General features: G+C 41.2%; 1 protein-coding gene and 1 non-coding gene across 3 annotated transcripts in view; both read left to right on the top strand.

The window, feature by feature from the left end:
• Lonrf3 (LON peptidase N-terminal domain and ring finger 3) overlaps positions 1-18019 on the top strand; it is a 37493-nt gene extending 19474 nt beyond the window's left edge. For both annotated transcript variants that reach the window (XM_076918823.1, XM_034484724.2), the window contains 6 exons: positions 2202-2316; positions 4991-5112; positions 6976-7134; positions 8735-8897; positions 9876-10025; positions 12831-18019. In XM_076918823.1, the coding sequence (XP_076774938.1) occupies positions 2202-2316; positions 4991-5112; positions 6976-7134; positions 8735-8897; positions 9876-10025; positions 12831-12986 (865 nt within the window). In that variant the 3' untranslated portion in view covers positions 12987-18019. The remainder of the gene's footprint in view (positions 1-2201; positions 2317-4990; positions 5113-6975; positions 7135-8734; positions 8898-9875; positions 10026-12830) is intronic.
• On the top strand, positions 15036-15142 carry LOC117695697 (U6 spliceosomal RNA). Its single transcript, XR_004604720.1, has one exon. It is a non-coding gene; the product is annotated as a U6 spliceosomal RNA (small nuclear RNA).
• Positions 18020-25899: the final 7880 nt, after the last annotated feature.

A 25899-nucleotide genomic window follows, 5' to 3' on the forward strand; every position in this document is an offset into this window, starting at 1 on the left:
AGTCGTCAGATGCACAGAATTCAAGTAGTAAAGAAATAATTGTTCTGCATTGGCTTTTGTGATAGTTTGATCACCTCAGTGGTTCCTGAATCAGCCCTGAAATCATACTTTAGAAATCGGTTTTGTATTGTAAAATATATATGTTCTGTAGAAAATACTGTAAAAAGCGTGCATGTAACCACTTGGTTTTAGAAGTGAGACATCAGCAGGACCCTAGCAGTTGTTCATATGCCTTTTTGCAATCAGGACCTTAACCACTACTCCTGTGGTGATTTCAATGAAATGTCTCCCATGGTCTCAGTTGGTGGCACTGTTTGGGGAGGCATAAGAGGTATGGTCTTGGTGGAGGAAGTGCATCTCTGGATGCAGGCTTTGAGCTTTCAAAGCCTTCTATGATTCCCCAGATCACTTTCTCTGTTGCCTGCTTGAGGTTTGAGAAGTGAGCTTTCAGCTTCAGACTCCAGCCACTTTGTCTGTCACCTACTATTCTTGCAGGACCTTAACCCTCTGGAACCATAAGCCTCAAATAAACTTGCTCTTCTATAAAAGTTGACTTGGTCATGATGTTCTCTCACAGCAATATAAAAGTAACTAATACAACCCCAAAACTTCTATCTTGAGTTCGATTTTGTTCCTCATAATTTTACTATGTATATATGCAGCTGTAAATGGTATCAGCTGTTTTGGCCTATGTCCTAGAACTTAGGCAGATTCTGGTTGTTGGTTTTGTCTTGTTTGTTTTGATTTAGTTTGGTTGTTGTTTTTATTCACAACATGTATGTGAAGTTTGTTCATTTTTATTAGCATATGGCATCCCATTGCATGTGTGTACCAGTCTCTTTATTCTATTGTAGAGGGATACTTGAGTTGGCTCTAGTTTGGAAATATTATGGATGGCCACTGTTTCTTCATGTGCCAGTGTTTGCCTAGTTTTCTACTAGGCTCTTTGTCTCTCTTACTGCTTTATATATATATATTATATAATTTTCTTGCAAGCTCTAGGTATGTTCCAGATACAAACCTTTTTTTTACCCGTGTATTGCAAACATTCCCTCCTGCTATGTAGCTTGGCTGTTGCCCTTTCAATGACACCTTTAGATAAACAACGTTCTTCATCTTAGCCCAGTCAAAACTAAGAATCTTTTCATTTAGAGTGTTTCTTTGAGTTTTCTTTATCTTTATCTCTATGCCATATATATATGTTCTCTTATTTTATGTTCTGAAAGCTATATTACTTTAGATTGTATTTTAGACTTATTTTTCAGATCACCTGGAATTGATTCTTGTATATGATGTAAAAGATGGTCCACTTTTATTTCCTCATACAGATAGCCATTATAGCATTTATAGAAAATGATATTTGTGCATTAAAAATACTCCCATGGCCCTGTTTTAAAGTGTTACATTTGTCATGAGTCAAGAATCCATGTCTGGGTCTATTCCTGAACTTTCTATTCTGTTCCATGGATCTATTTGTCCTTGTTTTAGTACACCCTGTTTTAATCACCGTGGCTTTATAATAAGTTCTGATGCTTGGCGGAGCAAGTCCTCCCACATCCTTGTTCTTCAGCTGTGTCTTGGCACTCAGCCCTTTGCATTTCCTTATTGCATTTAGAAATCAGGTTGGCAAGTTTTCCCCAAAACAAATCAACAAATATAGGTAGTGACTGCATTAACAATATTACTTATTATTGCTGGGGGAAATTATCTATCCACACAAAAGGCAGAGACCAACTATTACTTAAATAAAGAAAAGATACAAGGTTATCAAACATTGAGTTTTTCCCCATAGTAACATGACGTTCTGTGTGCATGCATGTGTGTATCTCTCTGCGTGTATCAGTGTGCTTACAATATACTCAGGTAAACAGGCTGGCCAAACAATTTTTTATAATGGAATCTATTCAGACACTCTGAACACTAATCTGAATTTTCTTGGACCAGACAGGAAAAGGCTAGAATTAATGTTACAAAATGATTTAGTTATGTTGCAAAAATGAACCAATGCATCTTTCTATATGTACCTCAGGAATGAAAAGAAAATGCTTTTCTGAGATGTGACAGCACTTGGGATGAAACACAAAAGGAGTGTCCCTCCCATAGGCTTTGACAAACAGTACTGTGAAACTTTAACTGGCAATGTCCCTGTCTTTTTTGAAAATCTTATTACTGTTTTCTTCTATTCATTTCCTAAATTTCAGATTATTCTTTGAGCCAGTCACAACACCTTGTGGGCACACCTTTTGCTTGAAATGTCTTGAGAGATGCCTCGATCATAATGCGAAGTGTCCACTGTGCAAAGATGTTCTTTTACAGGTAAACCATCTTTCATTTTTGGTTGTGTTAGCTTATTTTGTATTAACACTGTGCTCAGCCGGATCCTAAGCCACTGTACCGTGCTTGACCAAAATATGCCACCCCCACCATCTGTTTATTTCTGCTGTCTCCTAGACATCCTTCCTCTCTCTACGAAGTCCTTCAGGAAAATGAGGCAACATCTAGCTTTTCAATAACTGTCAGTAATGAAGTTCATTTGTGTTAGAAGCAAAAACATGCAATAGATGATAAATACAAGGCTTGGTTCTGATCCCATTGTGGTACCTCGTAAACAATAATCTTGAGTGATTTTTTGTTTCCACTATCCTTGAACTAGATAGCTCTGACTTCTGCGTACAATGATGTTTATTTGTGTTTCAAGGAGGTCAACTGCTTAAGGCCCCTGGCACCACACCCTCAAAGAACCCGCTCAGATCTTCAAGGTGGTCTTTTTTTTTTTTTTTTTCAGCTGCTCAGGAGCTACTGTTCTTACTAGCAGATACTTGGCTGCTTGTAAAGCTCTGAGGACTTCAGATTCTTTAAATGAACCCCACTAGCTTACATCTTCAAGTAGGGCTCACAGATTTTCCTGTGGCAAAAGACAGGAATCTTGTCTTGCTTTCCTTCCTTCAGAGACTTATCGATCTCAGCTTACAACCAGTATTAATATTGCTTTGAGCTTAAAATACTTGAAGAGAGATAGCAGATACCAGGTTAGCTCTAGAGAATAGTAATACATGCTGTCCCGGGATTTGGGAAGCTGAGATAGGAGCTTTGTAAGTTTGATGTCTAAGACACATAGAAAGAAAGACCTTGTCTCAGGAATGCAAGAGACTATCTATAAGTTCCTATGGGTTCATAGAAGTATATGTTAAGACTTTCTTAACTCTTGGCAATAAGAAGATGGAATGAGCCCATTATCCAGAGTAGCCTTGAGGATGTGTATTGGGTGCTGAAGTCACAGCTTTCCTTTGATTAAAGAGGTAGGATTTGTAACCTGATTGTAGATAAGAATTCCACAGTCCTATTTAAATTAAACATCTATGGTGTGTTATCATGACAAAGTTCAGATCAAGAGAAGGAAAAAAGTACCATATGCTCAGACTCTAGACTCTAGAGTCTAGAGAAAAGCACTGTTACCATATTAGGGTGTCTGCTTCCTGGAGTTTTGTTTTAGCATCACTGGAGGGGTACTTTTCTCCCTAAATTGCCTACCTCTTGAGTCAACTGCTTTCCTCTAAAGCCTGGGACTAGGCACTGTTTTTTTCCCTGTTGCCAGGCAATGGCAGTAGCTGATAAGGCATCCTATAGGCAGATGCTGTAGAGTCTCAGACTCAGAGGCTAGAAGATATTCTCATCTATCTCTGTATTCATGCAGCTCCATACTTAGGCCATTTAACAAAAAGATAAATATTCCAATCATGTTTGTTGCAGAATAGAGACTCATGGGGAAGAAAATTGACTAAAGCCAGCAATTTGGTACTCAGAAGCTCCCTCTACTGGGCCCCATGGCAATCAATTCTCTGTAGATATTTATTATTTATTTATTATTATTTGGGGAGTACATATGAGTACTGTATTTAGTTCCTTTCCCCCTCCCACTCACCATTCAACATTGCCTGTGTTTCCCCACTCCCTCCAAATTTTGAGACTTCTTATTCTTTAACTGCTGTTTCATATATGTTGTGTATATAAATATATAAATACAACTTCCTGAGTCCCTTTAGTGTTGCTCATATAATAAGTTCTTAAGGCTTACCACTTGGTATTGGATAACCAGTTAGGGGGCTTCTCCCTGGTGAGGGCTCATTCTTCTTCTCTCAGCAGTAACTAGTTGCCTGTAGCTATTCATCTAGGAGTAGGGCCTTGGGATTTCCTCTATCCACCTTGACAAGTTTTCTGGTGTTGTCACTTGTTAAGGTATTGTTTAGGAAAGTGAATTGTTGGGATTTCATGGGTACAAGGTTCCTGTCTTATAAGAAGAAATCCACCTTGAAGCACACACCCTGGCCCCCTGGCTCTTCCAATCTTTCTGCTCCCTCATCTGGAATGTCCTGAGCCTTACAAGTAGGGGCTGTGTTATAGTTGTATCAATTGGGCATGAGTGAATTGTTCTCTGCATTTTGACAAGACCTGTACTTGGCTGTTAGCGTTTGTGTGGTACTTATTTTAACTAAAATTAAGACTTAAAGGCTTGGTAGTATCTAGGAGCCAGGCATCCAATTGGGATGGAGGTTGGGGCAGGATATAAAAGGATATATGAACATTGCCTTCTGGTTACCTGAATCCTTTGACCAAAGTCTTTCAGCACTTCCCAGAGAGAGCTTGTAAACATAACAATAAAGAAAGCAAAAAGGAAACATGCTCCACCCCTCTTTACTTCAAACAGGAACATGATCTCAAATCCAAAGCTCTAGCTCATCTGTGAGATTTTCAAAAGGCTAATGCCTTATTTTCTTTTTTAAAATACCCCTTTTTCTAATTGTAAAGGATCAATTGTATATTTTTTTAAGAAAGTCAAAACTCTTAACATCCAAAAGGTACACACATTGTGGCTGTATTAGCTTGCAAATTGTGGGTCCAAATCACAGCACTCAGTGATTTGGCTACATCCAAAGTTTTCTGGGGTTTTCTGTGAGCCATACAATAGTTCATTACCTTGTTCCTCTTCTAGTGCTTGCCATCAAGAAAATATAGCAAAAATGTAATAATGGAAGAACTCATAGCTAAGTTCCTGCCAGAAGAACTCAAGGAACGCAAGAGGCTTTATGAAGAGGAAATGGAAGAGCTTTCTAAGTATGTATATACTTTTCTTTATTTTCCATTTCATGCACACCAGCTCACTAAAACTGTCACATTTCTTATCAGCTCTTTACTCAAATGATATCATGTGAATTGTTTGAAACAACAAACATGGTGAGAGTATTTACACCGTGAAGTCAACAAGTGCTATAGATTGCCCCCTCTCCTCCCCCTCAGAAGCAGTTGTTAAACTTTTACCAGCAATGCTTCCAAAGAAGCTCAACAGCCAAACCACAGAATCACCTGATGCATCTCAGCACCAGGGAGCGCATGGTATGAGGAGTCAATTAAGGAGCAGCTTAATTAGGAGACCACAAGGAACAACTAGAAGATTCCTTTGAGTCCTTAATCAGGTGATAGGGTGGTTAAAGAGTGGTGTGACGCATGTGCACGCCTGGGGTTAACACTCAGCTGCATCACTGAGTATGCTTTGTAGTCCTAGATAACTTGAAGAAGATAGCATTTACATTGTAGACTTGTTCTGAAGACCCAAAGAGTTTGTGCATAGCAAACATGGAATGCGTGACAATAGCGCCTGTGCGTGTTTCCTCTGCCACACATAATGTGAGAGGTGAAGGGTCGGGATGAAGACATAATTGCATCTTCAAGGGCTCTGCCTCTTGTGCACTTTGCAGAAAAAGCAGGAAATGATAGCTAAGGCCAGACCCACTGACTGCTGCCCTCCTCCCTGCCCTCCACAAGGGTCGTCTCAGCATTCTGAAGGTGAACTCTTTCCTGAGGGGGGAATCTCTTCTGCTTATATGCCCCCTGAGAAGAGACCATTTTTGAACCGTGCATCCTGTTGGTCTGGATGTGCCTCTCAACTCATATAATATTTTTCTCAAAGACTAAAAATCTTTGTTTCTCATTGACTTTTATAGTGAAACTACCCTGTACATTTTTAGCTTTTTTTCCCTGATTCCTCATTTAACCTTTAACGTCTCTCAATCCTTTTCTCAGCTATCACTTAAAGTTGTACTAATCACTACTGGAGCATACTGAGGGGCTTTCTGTCTAAAGGCATCTCAGACCTAACCCCTTTTAAGATGGAGGCAGATAGCAGATGGCCATACATTTCTTAGCCCATTTAGGCGTAGTGTTCATGCCATTGGATTTACTGAATGATTCAGAGGACCAGGATCTATGAAGAGCTGGCCCAGTTGGGGTTTCCTAGTAGGCCATATGCATGAATCTTCAAGGGTATTTATTGAAAAGCAGATTCCTGTATCTCAATTCCAGAGTAAATGCATCAGTAACTCTGGAGGCCCAGTCATCTAGATTTAAGTGTCTCCCATTATTCTGATGTCCAGGAGCACTTGAGCATCACAAGAATACATTATTCTTGGCAGTCTATTGCTGGCTACTCCTCCTGGCTGAATCTGCTCTGAATGATCTCTGAAGGCTTTGCAAATTGGAGATGTATATAAGGATTTTGCAGGTTTTCTACTGTTTCTATGAAAACTGGTGCATGTATACCATCGGTACCCTTCCTTATGCCCCAAGCAAAGTACCTTGCCTGAATCTGTCCATTTCGGCAGAGAAAGGAGAGGAGGGAGGAACAGAGGGAGGGTAGAAATGAAGGAGCAGCAAAGCTGTCATGCACAATAAGTTTATAGAGAATTAATCAACAAATTTAGACTATGCAATGATAGTTTAGAATTTCAGCCTTGGCACAGTCTGCACTGGATCATGGGACTTGGCCTACAGCATCAGGTGTATTTCAGTGCTTTTCTATCTGCCATTAAACTTTGATGACTCCTTGTCTTTCTCCAAGGGAACCACATCATGACACTTGACCAATCTTTCTGTGTTCTGCCACCTTGGATTGAGATCCATCTCATCTTCTCTTCCTGACAGCTTAAATAAGAATGTGCCTATTTTCGTGTGTACCATGGCCTATCCCACTGTTCCTTGCCCCTTGCACATCTTTGAGCCTTGTTACCGCCTGATGATTCGGAGATGTATTGAGACAGGCACAAGACAGTTTGGCATGTGCCTTGGAGATCCTGTCAAAGGGTAAGTGAAGAGGCCTAGAGAAAAGGAAAGGTGACTGGAGAGGTATTTCTGCTTTACTTTGGAAGGCTCCTAGAGGTGGGGTCAACAAGTCCATGAGGTTAGCCAGCTCAAAACACCAAAGCATCTGTGAGGATGACAAGTCTCTCATGTGTCTGCTTTTCAGTATGAGAGGCTCCCTATCTAAGAGAACCCTAGAGGGAATCTTTCATCCAGCAGATGGCATACATTGTAAAAACTTGTCTTGTAGGCTAGGGCTGTAGTTCAGCCTGCCTACCAGTCACAAAGCCCTGAGATCAATCCTCAGCACTGCATAAACCAGAAGTGGTATTGCACAGCTACAATCCCAATACTGGGAAAGTGGAGGCGAGAGAATACAAGGTTTAAGGTCATTCTTGATTACATATGAGGTTCAAGGACAGTCTGGAACACATGAAAGCCTGTCTCAGAAACATCACAGACAAAATCTATTGTCTTGTTAAGAGTGTTAAGCCCTAGAGTTAAGCAACCCACTTTTACACCTGAGCCCTGGCCTTGGAGCCCCTTTGACATTGGACAAATCATTTGGCCATTCTGTCTCCAGGTTCTTTGTTAAGTGAACATGATGGTATGCCTACCTAACTGGTCTTGCTTATTGAGAGACCTGATGAGCTACTGGTGCATACCAAGAACTAAGTGCAGTTCCTGTCTGAATGAAACCATTTTGGGTATTGTAACCTAATGCTGTATAGTAAGCACTATTGAGATAGGGTTTCATAGTATATCCAAGTTGGCCTGGGGCTCACAGTATAGTCCAGGCTGACAGCAAACTCATAGAAATCTGATTTCAGCCTCCCCAGTGTTAGGATTACAGGTGTGAGCTAACACATGTAGCTTTAATCAACAGAAATTTGTCCCTACAATTATCAAGACTATGAAGTCTACTACTAATATGTCAGCATCTGATAATAGGCACTGTTTGTACTGAGGACTGAATCCAGAGCCTTGCACATGCTAGGCAAGCATTCTACCATTGAGCTGTATTCCAAGCTGGTTTCATTTTATTTTGAGACTAGGTACCACTAACTAGCCCGAACAAGCCTCAAATTTGTGATTCTCCTGTTAACAACCTCTTTTGTATCTAGGTCTATAACTGTGTGCAATCATGTTCGGGATGTGACAAAGCCTTCCTGTGTTCTAACATGATAAAAAGACAAAGTGAAAGACAGTGACTCCAACCTGCCTATTAACAACGAATGTGCTCTTGCAGTAATTAATCCATTTATGTGGGCGGAGAACTCATGGCCTGATCACTTCTTAAATGCCCTGCCTTCTAACGGTGTTAAAATGGCAATTAAATTTCAACACAAGATCTGAGGAGGATAAACATTTAAGCCATACTACTGGCACATAGTATGTGCTCAACAAATGGTAGCAATTATTCCATTATGTTCAGATCTTTTTATTTTTCACAGATGTTTCATATTGTGTAGCTGCAGTTGTAGATCTGGGCATAGAAATCCTATAGCAATCAGCTCAAGGTATTGAGAATGCCTGGGGTACAGGCCAAGAACAATAGAACTCACCAACAATCTACTTTCTTGACTTGATTCTCAATAAACAGGTTTGCAGAATATGGCTGCATCTTAGAGATCAGAAATGTCCAATTCTTTTCTGATGGCCGATCGGTGGTCGACAGCATAGGCAAGAGGCGCTTCAAAGTGCTCCATCAGGGTCAACGGGATGGCTACAACACTGCTGACATTGAATACATTGAAGATCAAAAGGTGAGAGTGGCCAGTGCCAAGAAACCTAGAAGCCAAATTATCAATGTAGCTTGATCTACAAAGATGATTGCAAAGGGGTTTCTCAGAATTGCCTTGAGGCCTTGGGGTTTCTCACAAAATTGCTCCTGAGTTAATGCTGCTGGACTGCTGCCCAATTGCACCCATAGTCCTCCCTTTTCCTGTCCTCCTCCCTGCTTAGCTGAACTGTAGTTGTGCTTAATGTTTGTCAAGTCTAATCACTGGGCCCATTGGGCCTGCGTTAGGTCTTTGCTGGGACCACCAAGGGCTGAATTTAGCATGGGGTCTATACATAAATATTTTAACGATGGGTTGATTTATATTTTCCAACTTACTTCTTTTGTGATGATGGTTGATTCAAATACAAATTTGCATTTTTAAAATGTGCAACCTCCCCAAGAGCACTCTTCCTAAATCAGAGTTGTTTGCCATCTCTGAAAGCAAAAATGGTCCCATGTCCAATTAATCCTTGCTTTTTCGGTGCTAACGGATAGATGAAGAGGTCAATAACCCTATGTTCAATTATATTACTTATGTAGTGTATTAATACATGATTATTGGGTAAATGCATCTGCTCTTGAAGACATATGAGGCACACATATAGTCATATCCACCTTCCCAGTGAGTAGGAAAGAAATGGATGTAAAAATGGAAGGGGCAGAGGTGTGGCTTAAACTAGCACAATGCACTTCACTGGTGCACCTTCAGCTGTGCCAGCTCAGGCTTCTGAGTGTCTCTTTGTTTGCTGTTTCAGGCATTGTTCTCAAACCTTTTGTCTTTCTGCTCTCTCTGCCATATTGGTACACCAGGTGCTGGGTGTTCCATATCTTACACAGGAAGAAGCCAGATGGGTGAAGGGGAGGCAGGTCAGATTCTCAAAAAAAGAGTCAGGTGTCAAAAACAGTCCTGAGGCAGATGGAGGAGATGGAGGTTGCTTCACGTTCATTCTGATGGTTTCAGGTTCAGGGAGACGATTGTGCTGAACTCATGGGGTTACACAACTGTGTGTACGAGCAAGCGTCATCATGGTTTCATTCACTGAAAACATCTCTGAAGAATCGGATACTAAATCACTTTGGTCCAATGCCAGAGAAAGATGAAGACCCCCAGGTATATACGAATATCTGCTTATGATAGTTTGCCCCACCAGGTGGGAATGTCGAGAGTTTGTGACTAGATGGGTGTATAGTTGTCATGCAGAAAGTCAAGGGCAGAAAAGAGGACAGATTCCATATGGTATTGTGTAGCTAGGGCGTGAGCATCATGAGTAAGGGTTTCAAGTCTGAAATGAGTGAACAGTGATAGATAGTAGGGACTTGGAACTAAGACAGATATTGAGAAATAAGTGAAACTAGAGGAAGGAAGCACAGATACCAACAACAGATCCATCAATGGGAATCCAGAGCTATACCATAGGAATTTTAGGGTGACAGGATATATGCAAAGGCCAGAGAGTAAGAGAGGTGATACCCAAGGCTACTACTTCCAGCCAGCTTCATGTCCCCATTGCTGCAGGAGCTAGGAGGTAGGATCACTTGTCCTATAAGAACACAGCTGCAGAAACCTTCACGTCCATCCCTTCTATGCATAGCCTTGCAAGTCTACACCCTCACCAGTTTTTTTAGCTTGAGCAGGTCCGAAGATAACTGATCCCAAAGGACATAGTTTGTCAGGTTCTACTGGATTGTCTTCCATGAGAACCAGCTCTGTGTGAGTTCAAGCTGCAGATCCACAGTGTACTAGGAAAGTGGGTCGAGTTTGGTTTCACTAAGCCTTGCCTGCATCTTTCTAACTGTGACTTGGGTAAATCCCTTCCCCTCTTTCAATTTTTCTCTAAAATCATTTTTATTTTTCTAAATAATTTTTAATTTTAAAATTTAGAATAAATTTAAAATTTTAAAATCATTTTTAATTTATTCTAAAATCATTTAAATTTTTCTCTAAAATTAAATGGATCATTAAGAATCTCTACAGTTCCTCCTCCTCTTACATTCTGAGGCTCCAAAATGCTTCTCTGTTTCCTAATTGGCTGAGGTGTCTTGCTTCCCTCCGACCACAGAGTAGAATAGCTTTTCCCCCTCCTGATACAGAGGCATCATCACTCACATGGTCTAAAGAGAGCAAGGCCAGCAAGTGCTTTCTAGTGATCCAGCTCTTGGCTGTTGTGACTCAAGAAGACAGCATAACTCTGAACAAGGTCATGTTCAAGCTTAATGTTCCCTTCACCTGCTGGGGAACATTCTCTCCCAGTCAGGCAAAAGATAGAGATCAACAATGCTAACCACATCTTCCACAGGAGAAAACACAGATGCCTCAGTGTGATTCATAAGGCCTTAATGACATAGCAAGCTCAAATCATTTCCTTCCTTATTAGTTTTGTTATCGTGTTGCCTTGGTGGTGGCGGCAGCAGCAAAAACTCATCCAGCTTGCTCTATCTAACCCTGTAGCCCCAAGCAGTTCCGAGAATAAGGATGTTGTACCTTAGTGGGAGGTTTCTTAGAAACAGCCACAGTATTAACATCAGCTTAAGTATCTGTTGCTGATCCTGGGAAAATTCAGAGGATCAACCTGGTAGTGTCCAGATGAAGCTAAAGACACAGAGAAGCCAAGAGTTCACAGTCATTCAGAGAGAAACACATGAAACAATTTGGAGTGAAATAACCTCATGCAGAAGGACTTAGATCAGCCACATGTGCTTCTCTACAAGCTGAAAGCTAACTTGCTTTGAAAGTTGTGGGAAGCAAACTCTCTTGAGGTTTAGCAATAAATGTCTAAAACGTGTTCTGAGGAAGTTGATGATGACAAAGAGAATTCTGGTGAAGGGTTGATAAGGAGTGTGAAATGTCTTTTTAAAAGGAAAACCTGAGGGTTAACACGAATGTGTTTTCTAATTGGGATGTTTGGTTGCTGTTCTTTGAGACTAGAAATCATAGCTCTTGATTCCAGGGGAGAAGATAGCTATAGTTCTGTTAGTGACATGGTATATTTAGACTACAGCCTTCTACCAAAGAAAGAAAATGATGAGAGTTAAAAGACATGCCAAGCCCAAAGAGTCATAGGATTAAAGCCCTGAATTTTAAATGAATCAGGCCAAAGGACCTAACCAGACCCTTAGAAGTGGAAGGGACAAAGTAGTGGGTACTCCATCTCCTAAAATCATACTGTCTAGGGAACATAGTGCATCTTTTAAAATGTTAATTTGCTTAGTTTAACAAGTACTAACTATAGATGTGGCTAAGGCAGTTATATTCAAAGAGAGTATTCAGAAACCAGGGCTCTTCCATTACATAGCTCTGCCATCTTTACAGGGTTACTTTTTCTTGATTGACAAAGACTGATAATCACCATGTCTTCAGTCTTCCTAGATAAATGGAGAAGAGATGGAGAGATGGCTCAGAGGTTAAGAGCACTGATTGTTCTTCCAGAGGACCCAGGTTCAAGTCCCGACACCCTCATGGTGGCTCACAACCACCAGTTATAGGGAATCTGATACCCTTTTCTGACTTCTGTAGTACACAGACATACATGCAGGCAAAACACCATACACATAAAGTAATACAAATTTTTTAAAAGAAATTGGAAGAAAGAGGAAGGCAGAGATAACATGTTTTTTTCCCATACATAACATGACTGGGAACTTAGGCATATCACTTCTCTTTACGTTTTTAACCAAAATTTGATCTTATGACCTCACCTAACTGCAAGGATGCCTGAGAAATAACAGTTTTCCTCACTCCCTGCCTCCATGTACCTGTATGCTTAGCTGAAATGAAAGAGGAGAAAAATGCTGGAGATTCTCAGCAGTCTTGGCCACACACGCAGAAGCAGTTCCATGTGGAATGTTTTACCTTATGCATGTGGACTTCTTCTATACATGGACTGCATGGGATCCATGAACTGTTTCTCTGTTGCAGGTTAATCCGAATGGTCCAGCCTGGTGCTGGTGGACACTGGCGGTTCTTCCCCTGGAAAGCAGAGCTCAGCTTCCCTTCCTAGCAATGAGGTCCTTGAAGGATAGACTGAATGGTATTCGACGTATCCTGGCCTTTATATCGAGAAACCAAAATTAATGGGACTGGATTGTGGAAGAGGAATTTCTGTCCTCTCCACTGCCCTGGGGCAATGTTCTGTAAACATATCTAATTGCAATAACACCTTAACAGAAGCTAGTACCTTAGAGAGATGTTATTCTTTTTGAGCACACAAAAATCAGGTAGAAAGACCAAAAGGATGTGACCTGTTTTGACTTTCTGTTCAGTTGCTTCTTGACACACTGTGCTAACACACAAACAGCAGAAGTGTGGAAGAGGCCAAAAAGAATTGATGTTTAGCATCAATTTTTCTGAAATTAAAAAGTGACTTGTCTTTCATAGCTGAATGAGTGTGTGGTTGAAATGTCAAGTAGAGATACTAATGTTGCTGTGTTCTTTCATTGACTTGAGGTCTCATTTCAAATGGTTCAGGTTTTATAAAGCATTGTGTAAAATAATGTTCATACTTCTGTTTTAATAATTTATTTTTTGCACTACTGCGTCCTTTTTCTACATGTACGTTTGTAACTATTTAAGTGTACATTACTGAACAGTCCATTGCTTTATTTATTGATGTGGCTGACTATGTATGTAGGGCGGATAACAGTACTAACCATGTGCAATGTTCTTTCTTTACTCAGTTTTTGTTGAATTAATCCCACTTCTTGGACTTTAATATAGTTCAGGTCTATTCTAGTGGACTAAGTTTAAAAGAACTTCAGAAGAATTCTAAAGTAATTCATCTTCACAGATTCCACATTTTCAGTTTGAATTAAGGAATAGAAAATAATTGATTTGGCATAAATTGTGGGGTATACCAAAGTAAAGTAAAAGAATCCAGTTTCCATGTGTATAGTACAGAATAAGGTTGAAAGAAGTATTCAAGATCAGAAAGATGAATTACAGGTGTCTTTTTATTACAATTTATTATAGGTTTAATATTCACCTGTTTTTTTCAGAGGGAATGGCCTTCAATTTGGCATGCCTTTCCCATATCTTCTGAGTTCTGAAGTTTAAAACCTGTACCAACATGTGTTGAAATATTTGAGTGACTACTCCTTTCTTAAAGTGTGAAGAGACTGGATAGGTTAGAACCCCTTTTAAATCACTATAAAAGATCCAGAGAATGAATCCATGGTTTTATGTAAACACTGCCTTCCCTCCTGGTAATGATGGGCCAAAGATTTTAATGCAGGAGGAGAAAAGACAGTGAAGAGGTGGGAGTAGTGTTTCTGAGCTTACATAGTGCTAGTCTGAGTCCTTCGGTGTCAGAGAAACCTGAAAAATAGAGTGTGGGAGTGTTATCATGGCAGAGGAGAAAATGAGAGTTAGGAGAAGCGAATTGTCACATTTTGTTTCTTACCCAAACTATTCCCAGGTGATTTTGGACAGCTATGGTGGTGTGTTATTCATATGTAGCTCCTCCACACTCTGTTAATGTGTGTGTGTGTGTGTGTGTGTGTGAGAGAGAGAGAGAGAGAGACAGAGACAGAGACAGAGACAGAGACAGAGAGACAGAGAGACAGAGACAGACAAAGACAGAGACAGAGATAGACAGAGACAGACAGAGACAGAGAGGAGAGAAAGAGAGAAACTTCAAGATCAGTCTGGGTTCTTCTATAACCAACAGAAACATGGAAGAGATGGGGCTTGTGTGTGCATGTGTATGTGTGAGAGAGAAAGATGGTCTCTAAATACTATGAAAGAGACTCATTGAAGCAGAAAGCAACTTATCACCAGCACTTGCTTGATGGAGGCTGTGTTATCAGAGCATTGCCAGATTTGATGTTTGGAATAATCTGGGCTGGTGAAGAATGATGCAAGTGTACGGAATGTAAATACAGAAGTAGATACTATCCAAGCTAAGTCTAGAGGGCTCAGAGAGTGGGAAATTAAGAGGCTTTTCCCTGCCACCTGATGCCCAGCCTGCCATATAATCATAGCAAAGTCCTAGTATGGTTGCTTCCTATTCTATAATGCAAACACAACAAAGAAGAACAAAAGCTTCTCCACTTGCTACATGTGTTACTTTGGCAAGTAATTTAACTTCCATTGAGTCCCAGTTTTCTTATAAATGAAATGGTACTTGTGCTCACATCGGCAGCACATATACTAAAACTGGAATGAAACAGAGAAGATTAGCATGGCCCCTTCACAAGGATAGTAGGCAAATTTGGGTAGTGTTCTATATATTTTACTAAAGATGAAATGGCATTGATATTAATAGCATATAAGCTTGTTGTTAGGAACATTAAGTGGGACATGTCAGAAATTACTTAGCACAGTGCCTTGATGATGGGAGATATTTTATAAACTATAATTATTGTCAGCCATGTTGCAGAATATCATCAATGATCTACAGTTTCAAGAAGCACTGCCTTTACCTGCAATACTCATTTGCACCCCACTGTAAATCCAAATCACTGATTCTAGGACCACAACTTGATACTTTGCAAGTGACTCCTATTGGGGTTAAGACCAGCAAAGTAGAGCTAGGGATACATCTCAGTTGCTAGTGTTTACCTGACATGCATTGCAGCACTGGATTCTCTCTCCAGTTCTGTAAAACTAAAAGAAATGTAAGGGAAATTAAAAGACTCAAGAGAAAATGAAGGTTAGATGTAGACACTAATTTCTATGCCAAGAAAATTGTCTCCATCTTAATTAGAGCTAAAAAATAGTGATACATTGGGGGACATCTAGAATTCTTGATAGAATGGAAGCCTTAAGTTCTAGCTCCATAAGAATAACCAAATCATTCCTTCCTGTTCTTCATATGTTGAGAATGTCAACTAGAACCATTAGAACAATTAGATTTCACCATCTATGGAGTCTACACGTAGCCAATAGTATTTCTTTCTGCTGCCCCAAATAACAGGCTCTACAGTGATGTATTGAAAACCTACCACATACCAGGTACTAAACCGAGTGAGTGATCTCACTCACCTGAGCACATGAAATAATCTTTTAGACAGCATTGTTAGATATATAGAGAAGAATACAGAGGCTTGGCAATTTTAAAGAATATGACTATGTAAACATATTCAGTGAGTGGCCAAGCTTGATTCTGTACCCACAATGTTGCAGATCTTTGAACATTTTCAACAGTTTGTGTTATATATGTTTTACTCAATAGACATGGCAATCAAATCACAAAACCCCCTAAGAGCTCAAACTGAGAAGTTCCAGGTGAAGTAAAATGAAGCTGTCCAGCATATCTCTTATCAATCCAAGGGGAAAGTGGAGTTTGGCTTCTTAATACAATTCCTTTGATAAGAGAATACCCAAGAGTACATGGAAATCTTTGCTGGGCTAAATATAAATAGCACTTTCCTCTGAGCCTGGATCCAGATTGGGTTGTTCTCCAGCCAGCTCAAGTTGCAGTAACTGTAACAGCAGGATACTAGGCTTTGACTTTCTTTGCGATGTACATACGTGGGCTAATCCATTGAACTTGACCATTTTTAACACCTGTGGATGGGTTCTGTTTATAAGCTCAGCCATGAGACGTACAGAGATAAAATTTATATCTCAGCTGGAAGGACAAGGGTACCCCTTGTAGACAGTGCCACTTTCTTGGGTTAGTCTTTCTTTCTATCTTGAATTCATGACTGACCCAGACCTTGTAGATTATTTTCTCTGTGTGTGGGTATGTATGTATGTATGTATGTATGTATGTATGTATCTGTGCGTGTGTACACACACACAAAGATACCCTAGGTAGCAAGCAGACCTTATGCCTTTCTGCTTTGTACCATACTATTGCTGCTAGCTAAAAACCAGCAAAATGTAGAAAGTGACAAATGAAGAAACTACTTTTCAGTAGATAATTTGAAGAAAAAAGATGTCTGCTCCTCATTTAGGGGGAGCAGAGAACTATTTCAATAGCTTGCCTTTTCTGAAGGCCAAGTGTTTCGAGTTCCATGCTGCCTCAGTAGCAGGGTTGATGGCGCATGTGGTGCTGCCACCTCTGCCTGAGGAGCTGGCCCAGGTTCAGATAATCCCCTGTGAGTAGCCACAGAAGCCTCAGAACTCCCATGGCTGGGTCACTGCACCCCTGTCAACAAGTTGTATCCTGTTGATAGACTGCGACCCCCTGGAGCCTGCATTCCCTGTGCCAACTCCCATTTTCAGCATGTGAATTTTAGCCATAGATTCATCCCTGAGTTCCCAGCTTGTTGACTGTGTGTCTATTTCAACTCATCAAGGTAGAAATGGGCAGACTGCAAGCCCATTCTTTGGTCTAAGGAGTGAGGTTTAGATTCTGGATAGAAGATAGCTCTACAAAACATAGAGCACAGGCTTGGCTTTCTGGCATTTCTAATGTTCAGAGGGCAGGAATGGAACCATGCACAATGTACACATTCAATTCCTTTTAGAATGATAGGTCTCACTCGGTGTACTGCTTAACTACTTAATAATCTGGATTGTGCATATCCAGCGATAAAATGAAGAACTTTTCACTTACAAGTGGGTGTTTCCAAACATGTTAGAATAACCTCCTGAGAGAAGTGCCTGGAACCACTGTTCCTGGTGTCACTTTAAAGCTTTTTGCTTCACGACTCTGTAGCATTTAAACCTGTTTGCAGCCACAAATGTGATTAACAGAAGTTTACAAAGCAACACTGTACCTTATGCATTGTCTTAAATGTCTGTGGACATTCATCAATTGTTCAAGAAATGATGACAACCAGTGAGATAAAAAGATAGTAAATAGTTCAGCATGGCACCTTTGGCTGTTGTTACACTAGTTTCATTGACATATGCCATGCTTTGTAATGCCAGGATTAAAATATCAAGCAAGCCACTCAAACAGTGGCAAAGTATTTATATGTGTTTGGTTTCCATTTGTTTGTTAAGCAGCCATTTTACTTTCCCATGGTCATGAGTTGAAGGGAAATTAAGATAACGCTCCCTCCCTACCAATGCTATTCAACTACCTCTATATGCCTGATTTCTTTAAAAGGGTTCCCTTCTTCTAAATCTGCACAAAATAGTTTCAGCTCATCTACATTGTAATCGCAGTCTCTGTGAAAAAATTTTCATTCATTAAACACAAATTTTCTGTTGTCTCTGTGTCTACAAAAGTGTATTCTATCCTAGAAAAACAATTAATTGGTGGGATGAACCTGGTGGTATAGGACTACTGTCCCAGCTACATTGGAGCCTGAAGCACAGGAATTGCAAGTTTACTGTCAACGCTGTCAAAAACTAAAAACTGGGCTTAATTGTGCAGGCCTGTTATCCTACCTTCGTAGGAAGCTGGAGTAGGAAGGTTGCAAGTCCAAGGCCTGGCCTGCATCAGTGTCAGAGTGAGTTCAAGGCCTGGAGCATGCAATGAGATCTTGTTTCACACACATGCGTGCACAAGCGCACACATGCACACACACACATACACACACACACACACACACACACACACATTTGAGGGGCAGATACACCTCAGGCAGAACACTTTGTCTAGCATACACTAGACCCTGGCTTCCATTCCCACCATCACAGAAAGATCAAAATTAACAAACTGGTTTCAGTAGTGCTGGAAAGGAAGCTATGGTAGCATGTATCTGTTCTCCCATTGGCTGTAACAGATTTTGATGACAAAACCCTTCAAAGAACTGCCTATGTGGGGCAGTGGTAGAGTATTTTAATTTTGCTTATTCACTTTACATCCCGCTCACTGCCCCCTCCTGGTCACCCCCTCCCACAATACTTCCCCCATCGCCCCTCCCCTTCTCCCCTGAGCATGTGGGCCCCCTGGATATCCTCCCACCCTGGCACTTCAAGTCTGGAAGGCTAGGTGATTCCTCTACCATTGAGGCCAGACAAGGCAGCCCAACTACAATAACATATCCCACACACAGGCAACAGCTTTTGGGATAGACCCCGCTCCAGATGTTCAGGACCCACATGAAGACCAAGCTGCACATCTGCTACATATGTGCAAGGAGGCCTAGGTCCAGCACATGTATGTTCTTTGGTTGGTGGTTCAGACTCTTAAGAGCCCCAAAGGTCCAGGTTAGTTGACTCTGTTGGTCCTCCTGTGGAGTTCCTATCCCCTTCAGGGCCTGCAATCCTTCCTCCTACTCTATAAGAGTCCCCAAGTCCATCCACTGTTTGGCTGTGGGTGTCTGAATCTGTCTGAGTCAGTTGCTGGGTAGAGCCTCTCTGAGGACAACTTGCATTTGCACCTATCTGTATGGTTCTGATGAAGGTGGACTCATGGGGTGTTTTTAAAGAAACAAAAGGAAGAAGCAAAGAAAGGAAAGAAAGAAAGAAAAAATTGTGTTGAGTGATGGATTGGTTGTCTAGCATGTACAAGGCCATGGGTTCAACTCCCAGTGAAGAGAAAAGAACTGATAATCCAGGTGAACTGTCATTACACCTGTCATTCCCTATAGAGAGGCCCAAAGCAGATGATTTTGAGTTGGTCAGTTTGGACAATATAATGAGAACCTCCCTCCCTCTTAAAACAAGAAAAATGAAGTAGAAAACAGCACAAAACAAAAGGCCCAGCATGATGGCACACAACTATAATATCAGTTACTCAGGAATCCTGAAGCATAGGGATTATGAGTTTAAGGCTCGCCTTGGTAACATGGATCCTGTCTTAAGTGCAATAAAATAAAATGATGGGAAGCCTCCATCTACTTGGACCTTTGTTCTAACAGATCTATGGAGTAATAGAGAAAACTCAGAATTCTTGGCCAATTAAGCCCCAGAAGGAATGGTGGTCTGTGTCAAACTGCACCATTCTGTGTCCAATCAGACAGTCTAAGATTCACAGGAGACACAATACACTTAAGCCAAAGGCACAAGCTCCCTTTCCAAGCCAATCCTTCCATCCAGAATGGCTGAATAGCTTTCTCCCTAGAGGACTGAATTGGGCCATCTTTAAAGAAAGCTACTTCTAGTTGTAGTTGTTCCAGAAGCCTCCAGTAAATCCAAAGCTGTCAGTTTCTGCTTCCTCTCCTCTGGGATCATTTCTGGCTCCTTTGAGTTTCTCAGGGCCAAATATGATTCCATAGAAAGTTCTGTCAGTGACAAAATGAAGGTTGTGGAAAAGAAGAGAAGTACTTTAAGACCACGGGCTCCCCAAAGCCAAAACTTTACCTTCTTTCCTTTTGGGGGAGCGGGGGTTTTCGAGACAGGGTTTCTCTGTGTAGTCCTGGCTGTCCTGGAACTCACTCTGTAGACCAGGCTGGCCTCAAACTCAGAAATCCGCCTGCCTCTGCCTCCCAAGTGCTGGGATTAAAGGCGTGCGCCACCACTGCCCGACCTTCTTTCCTTTTAATAATTGATTTTTTCTTCAGTTTACATCCTAATCACAATCCCCCTCCCTCCTCTCCTCCCAGTCCCATCCTAACAAATCTCTTCCCCCAAATTGGCCCTCCCCTTCTCAGAGAAGGCCCCCTTGGGTATCACCTCACCCTGGGACATATAGTTCCAGCAAGAATATTACCTTCTTATGTTTTGATTTCTTCAGGCCCAGGAAGGATTGAAGAAGCATGGGAGAGGAGGAGGCTTGTCTGTGATCATCTCAAGGTGTAATATGTACCCTAGATAAGAAGCCTTGGTGTCTCCAAACTTCCTTCTACCACTCTCCAGATTTTTGCTTACCAATTTTTCCATCCCAATCTATATTTATAGATTAGGCACCTTTGACTCGTTTCCACTTATACACATGTATTTACCAGTAAATACCATTGGTACATTAAAAGCACTTAAAAAAACCTTTCCTCCATTTGATTGACATGTGATCTCCCTGCCTCACAAATTGTACTTTATTGCAAATACTATATACTTTCTTGGAAATAAGTATCAACAATGTCTAAAGGTCTAAAGTTCAGCAAAATTAAGCTGTCAAAATACCCAGTTTGCTGTAAATTCAATGATTTTATAAGTACAATTCCTGTGGCTTCTTTTGAATGTTACAGATTTAGTATAGCTGCATTCAGTAATTACAAGAGCAGGTAAAGTAAATCACTGCCCCTTTGGGCTACTGGCCTTGACACATTGAGCATGTGAGGCAGGATAGACAAAGATGATCTATATTTAATATGTATGTATGTATACACATACTTATATGACATAAATGCAAGAAAACTATGAAGAAGAAAGAAGTTTAAAAGGAGTGAATAGGAGAATGTAATTGTAAGTTTGCTGACTGTTTTATGTCAACTTGACACAAGCTAGTCATCTGAAAGGAGAAATCCTAAACTGAGAAAATAAATACCTCCATAATATCAGGCTGTAGGTAAGCCTGTTGGGTGTTTTCTTAATTAGTGGTTGATGTAGGGGGAATGGATGGAACTTAGGTAAATGGATGAAACTAGAAAATATTATCCTGAGTGAGTTAACCCAATCACAAAAGAACACACATGGTATTTACTCACTGTTAAGTGGATATTAGCCCAAAAGTTTGAAACAACAAAGATTCAACTAACAGACCTCATGAAGCTCATGAAGAAGGGAGACCAAGTGTGGATGCATTGGTCCTACTTAGAAGGAGTAACAAAATACTCAAGGGAGCAAATATGGAGACAAACTGTGGGACAGAAACTGAAGGAGGGGCCATCTGGAGACCATTCCACCTGGGTATCCATTCCATTTGCAGTCACCAAAGGTAGACGCTGATGTGGATGTCAGGAAGTGCATGCTGACAGAAGCCTGATATAGCTGTCTCCTTAGAGGTCTGCCAGAGTCTGACATACCCAGAGGCAGATACTCACAGCTAACCATTGAACTGATCAAGGGGTTTACCAATGGAGGAGTGAGAGAGAAGACTAAGGGAGCTGAAAGGGTTTGCAGCCCCATGAGGAGAGCAACAATACCAACCAACCAGAGCTCCGAGGGTCTAAACCACTAGCCTGGGAGCACATAGGGAGGGACCCATGACTCCAGCAGTATATGTAGGGGAGGATGGCCTTGTCAGGCATAGGTGGGAGAGGAGATCCTTGGCCCCTTCACGGCTGGATGCCCAGTGTGGGGGAATTCGAGGGTGGGGATGTGGGAGTGGGTGGATGGGTGGGGGCACATCCTCATAGAAGCAGGAAGAGAGGGGATGGGATAGGGGGTTCATGGGTGGGGGAAATGAGGTAAGGGAATAACATCTGAAATGTAAATAAAATATCCAATAATAAAAAGGGGAAGAAAGGGTTTCAACACAAGTGTCCAAAGTAAGATTGCCATGAAGATTGCCTAGACACTATACTCCTGAGTGATATGGAAAACAAGAGTATCGAAACATTCAATAAGCTATGCTAGAGCAAAACATATGTGACCTTTGAGTTTTGACTTCATCAGTATTCTTCTCTCATCCATAAATCTTAATAACATACAGATACCTCATAAGCTAACTCAGGATTTCATCTACAAAAGGATGTTTTAATAGAAGAAATAAATAATAATTTTTACTTAATTTTAAAACATTGCCTAATTTTTAAGTGTTTTGGGTTTGTTGTTGTTGTTTTGTGTGGGGCTGTAGCTAACACGTTGGTGTGGGTCCTGTTGGGCTGAGTTGTGGTTCCCGAGTGTCTGTCATGGCTCAGGGAGGCAGAAGCATGGGAATTCAACTGAGCTCCCTCCACACTGCACTGGGCGGATGCTGGTCTGTGAGAAGCCACGGGGCTCCACCCAGGCATGAAAAGATCTCAGTCTGAAGTTCTGTGGCAGAAGAGCTCCTGAGTGGGGGTCTCTGGGCTGAAGCGGCTGACCGGGAAACTGGTGGTCTCTGTCCTTGGACTCCCAGACACTGCAGGGAACCACAAAAGAACTGAGACAGAGTTGGCATAGATGGATGAGGGAGAGAGCTGTGGAGGTGTCCCACTGGTAGAGACTTTTGGTTATGGCAACTTGTTTGGCTGGGTCAGCTAGTTTGTTTGAGTTGGTGGCCTTCATGGCAGGAATGTAGAGAAGTCTTCTAGCAGGAGATTAAGCAGCAGCTTGGTAGTCAAAGGCCTTCTCCACAGTTCTCCACGGCGGGGCCCAAAGACACAAGGAAGTCCATGGTTTTAAAAGGTTTATTGTCATGGTGGAAAGTAGATGTGGTTGTACTACCCTTGTTTCACAGGGCAGGCCTGAGTTAAATAAGGAGGGAGGAGAGAGGAGGGTCTGGGAAAAATGCTTAATTGGCTATGCCCTCTGACCTTTAGGTATCTCATTAATATGGAGATCTCTTAAAGCCGAGGCTTGTAGTCACATCCTCTGCCTGTGCTGGGTGACACAAACCTCTCTTTGGGAAGGTCTGGTAGGGGCATTGCCCTACGTGACTGAAAGGCACTGATCAATGGAGATCTTCAGCCTTGTGTCAGGAGCCTGGATTCTGGGAGTGTGGAGAAATGCATGCTGTCCCTTGCAGGGACCCCAGCCATCTCTAGCCAGTGCTCCACCAGAAACCAAGTTATCCTTTCATGGTCCCACAGTTTTATTTTGTTTTGTCATTGCATTCTTTGACTAAGGGAACTTCAAACACCAAAATCAAAAAAAAAAAAAAAAAAACTATAAATCTATTGTTCAAGAAAATTAGGCATGATCAACTGTCTCTCCTAAGAAGCCTAGATGACTATGTATTAAGTCATCTTTATTCAATGGACCCCAACTTTCTTCATACTGACTCATCCTGAATGTTTTTCTACATAAGTCAGGGGTTCTGGGATTACCCAAATGAAACTTCCTTAAAAAGGAGCTACTCCAGCTACTTTTTTCATTAATTAAATTATTTATTTACTTTATATCCCAATAAAAGCCCTCCCTCCCCCTCTCCTCTCAGTCCCACCCTCACAACTCCACCCCCCTTTATTCCCTTCCCTTCCCTGAGGAGAAGGTGAGGACACTCATAGATACTAGTGGCACATCCTAACCTCATCCTATCCCACTGAGGCCAGAGAAGGCAGACCAGCTAGGGAGAAGAGATCCAAAGGCAGAGTTCTCTAACCCTTAGCTCCAACTGTTAGGGGACCCACATGAAGATCAAGCTGCACATCTGCTACAAATGTCTAAGGGGCCTAGATCCAGCCCCTGAATGCTTTTTGGTTGGTGGTTCAGTCTCTGTGAGTCCTCATAGACCCAGGTTAGTTGACTTTGTAGGTCTTGTGGTATCCTTGACCCCTCTGGCTCTCTCAATCTCCTCACGCATGCATGTGAACACAAGCAGGCACGCACGCACACAGGCATGCACGCATGTACCCTTCCACAAGATTCCCTAAGCTCTGCCTAGTGTTTGGCAGTGGGTCTCTGCATCTGTTTCCTTCAGCTGGTGGATGAAGCCTCTCAGAAGACAATTATGCTAGACTCCTGTCTGAAAACTTAGTACAATATCACTAACAGTGTCAAGGGTCCAATCTCTCCCATGGGATGAGTCTCAAGCTGAGCCAGTCATTGGTTGGTCATTCCCTCAATCTCTGCTTCATCTTTATCCCTACATATCTTGCAGGTAGGATAAATTTTGGTTTGTGGGTAGTTGGTGTTCCCCTCCCTCCACTGGAAGTCCTACCTGACTACAGGAGGTGCTCATAACAGTCTCCATATCCACAGCTGCTAAGAGTCTCAGCTAGGGTCACCCCCATAGACTCCCGGAAGCCCATCCCAGGTCTCCAATTCATCCCAGAGAACCCCCCCCCCCCCCCCCCCGTCCCTGCACTGAGCAAGGGGAACACTCCTCCACTGTTGGTGGGAGTGCAAACTTGTACAACCACTTTGGAAATCAATTTGGCAGTTTCTCAGAAAATCGGGAAATTTTCATTTTCAAAAATTTGCTTTTTCCCCTTCTTCCTGTTATCAGTAGGTCTGAATGTTAGATATTTTTCCCCATGGGGTCAAAGGTATCTAAGCATAGGATTTTGAGTGGAAACACAAGGACAGAATCGGTATTGGTAGTTTCTCCACGTTCATTTGTGTGTGAATTTTAATATAAATACAAGACGCAAAAAATTCATGCAAGCAAAAATTTTCACATTTCAACAGTTCAAATTTATAACAATTATAAATAAAACTTAAAATTTTTTGGACAACAGCAGCATTTGGAATTTTTTTAAAAAATAAGTAAATTTCTTTTTGGCAGCAACTAAATGGTGTTTGTAGCATTTTTATCATATAGTAGATTCCATCCATTCACTATACTTTTCTAATTGAGTTGTCCTACATGCAAGTACATGTTTTTAATGTTGTCTGTCTTCTGTGTTTTTTCTGTAAGTTTTTTATTAAAATGCATTAAACTAAACAATAAATTGAATCTCAGAGATAGAGCAATTGCCTAGCCTGAACAAAATCCTGGGTTCCATTTTTACTCTGCAAAACAAAACAAAACAAAACAGAAAGCAAAAACCCACAAATCCAAAATCTTTCCAGGAGATGATTGTATTCTCTTAAGTACTTTTGACATCTTTTTGTATAGCTTACCTGCAGTTTACAGAGCTTGTAATCAATGATTCCACTCATGTATTCTATTTAAGTCTTTCTGCACACTAAATTCTTTAGTCCTTAATAGGAGGTCTCTAAGGCCCAATTGAGACAGTTCAGGTTATAGTAACATTCAGAGATTTTCTGGTGATCCAATATATGAAGATCATTAAATCTGGGTTTGTGTTTAAATAACCACTTTTCCCAGTTTGACAAGTTTGAGAACTGCCCCCTCCCCACTCCTTCTGTTTTAGCCTGGCTATTTGGTGACATTGTAGAATTCTAGAAACTATAAAATATAAAATTATTCATTGAATCTTCCTGGGGCCATTACTGTATAAACAACATTGATTGTAGATGGTTCTGCTTTTGAGAAAGTTCTCAAAGCCATATATTTAAGCAGATATATTGGAGTATTCTTTCATTCCCTGCCATTCATAAGCAAAACCATCTCAGTTCCCTTTTCAAATAGATTGTTAGGAGGCCAGCTCTACCAATGGCCATATATTGGGGAAAATTAATATCAACTAACAAAAATGAGTTTTTAATTTTTTCA

Source organism: Arvicanthis niloticus, chromosome X (genome assembly GCF_011762505.2).
Source record: "Arvicanthis niloticus isolate mArvNil1 chromosome X, mArvNil1.pat.X, whole genome shotgun sequence".
NCBI classification, from domain to species: Eukaryota; Metazoa; Chordata; class Mammalia; order Rodentia; family Muridae; genus Arvicanthis; species Arvicanthis niloticus.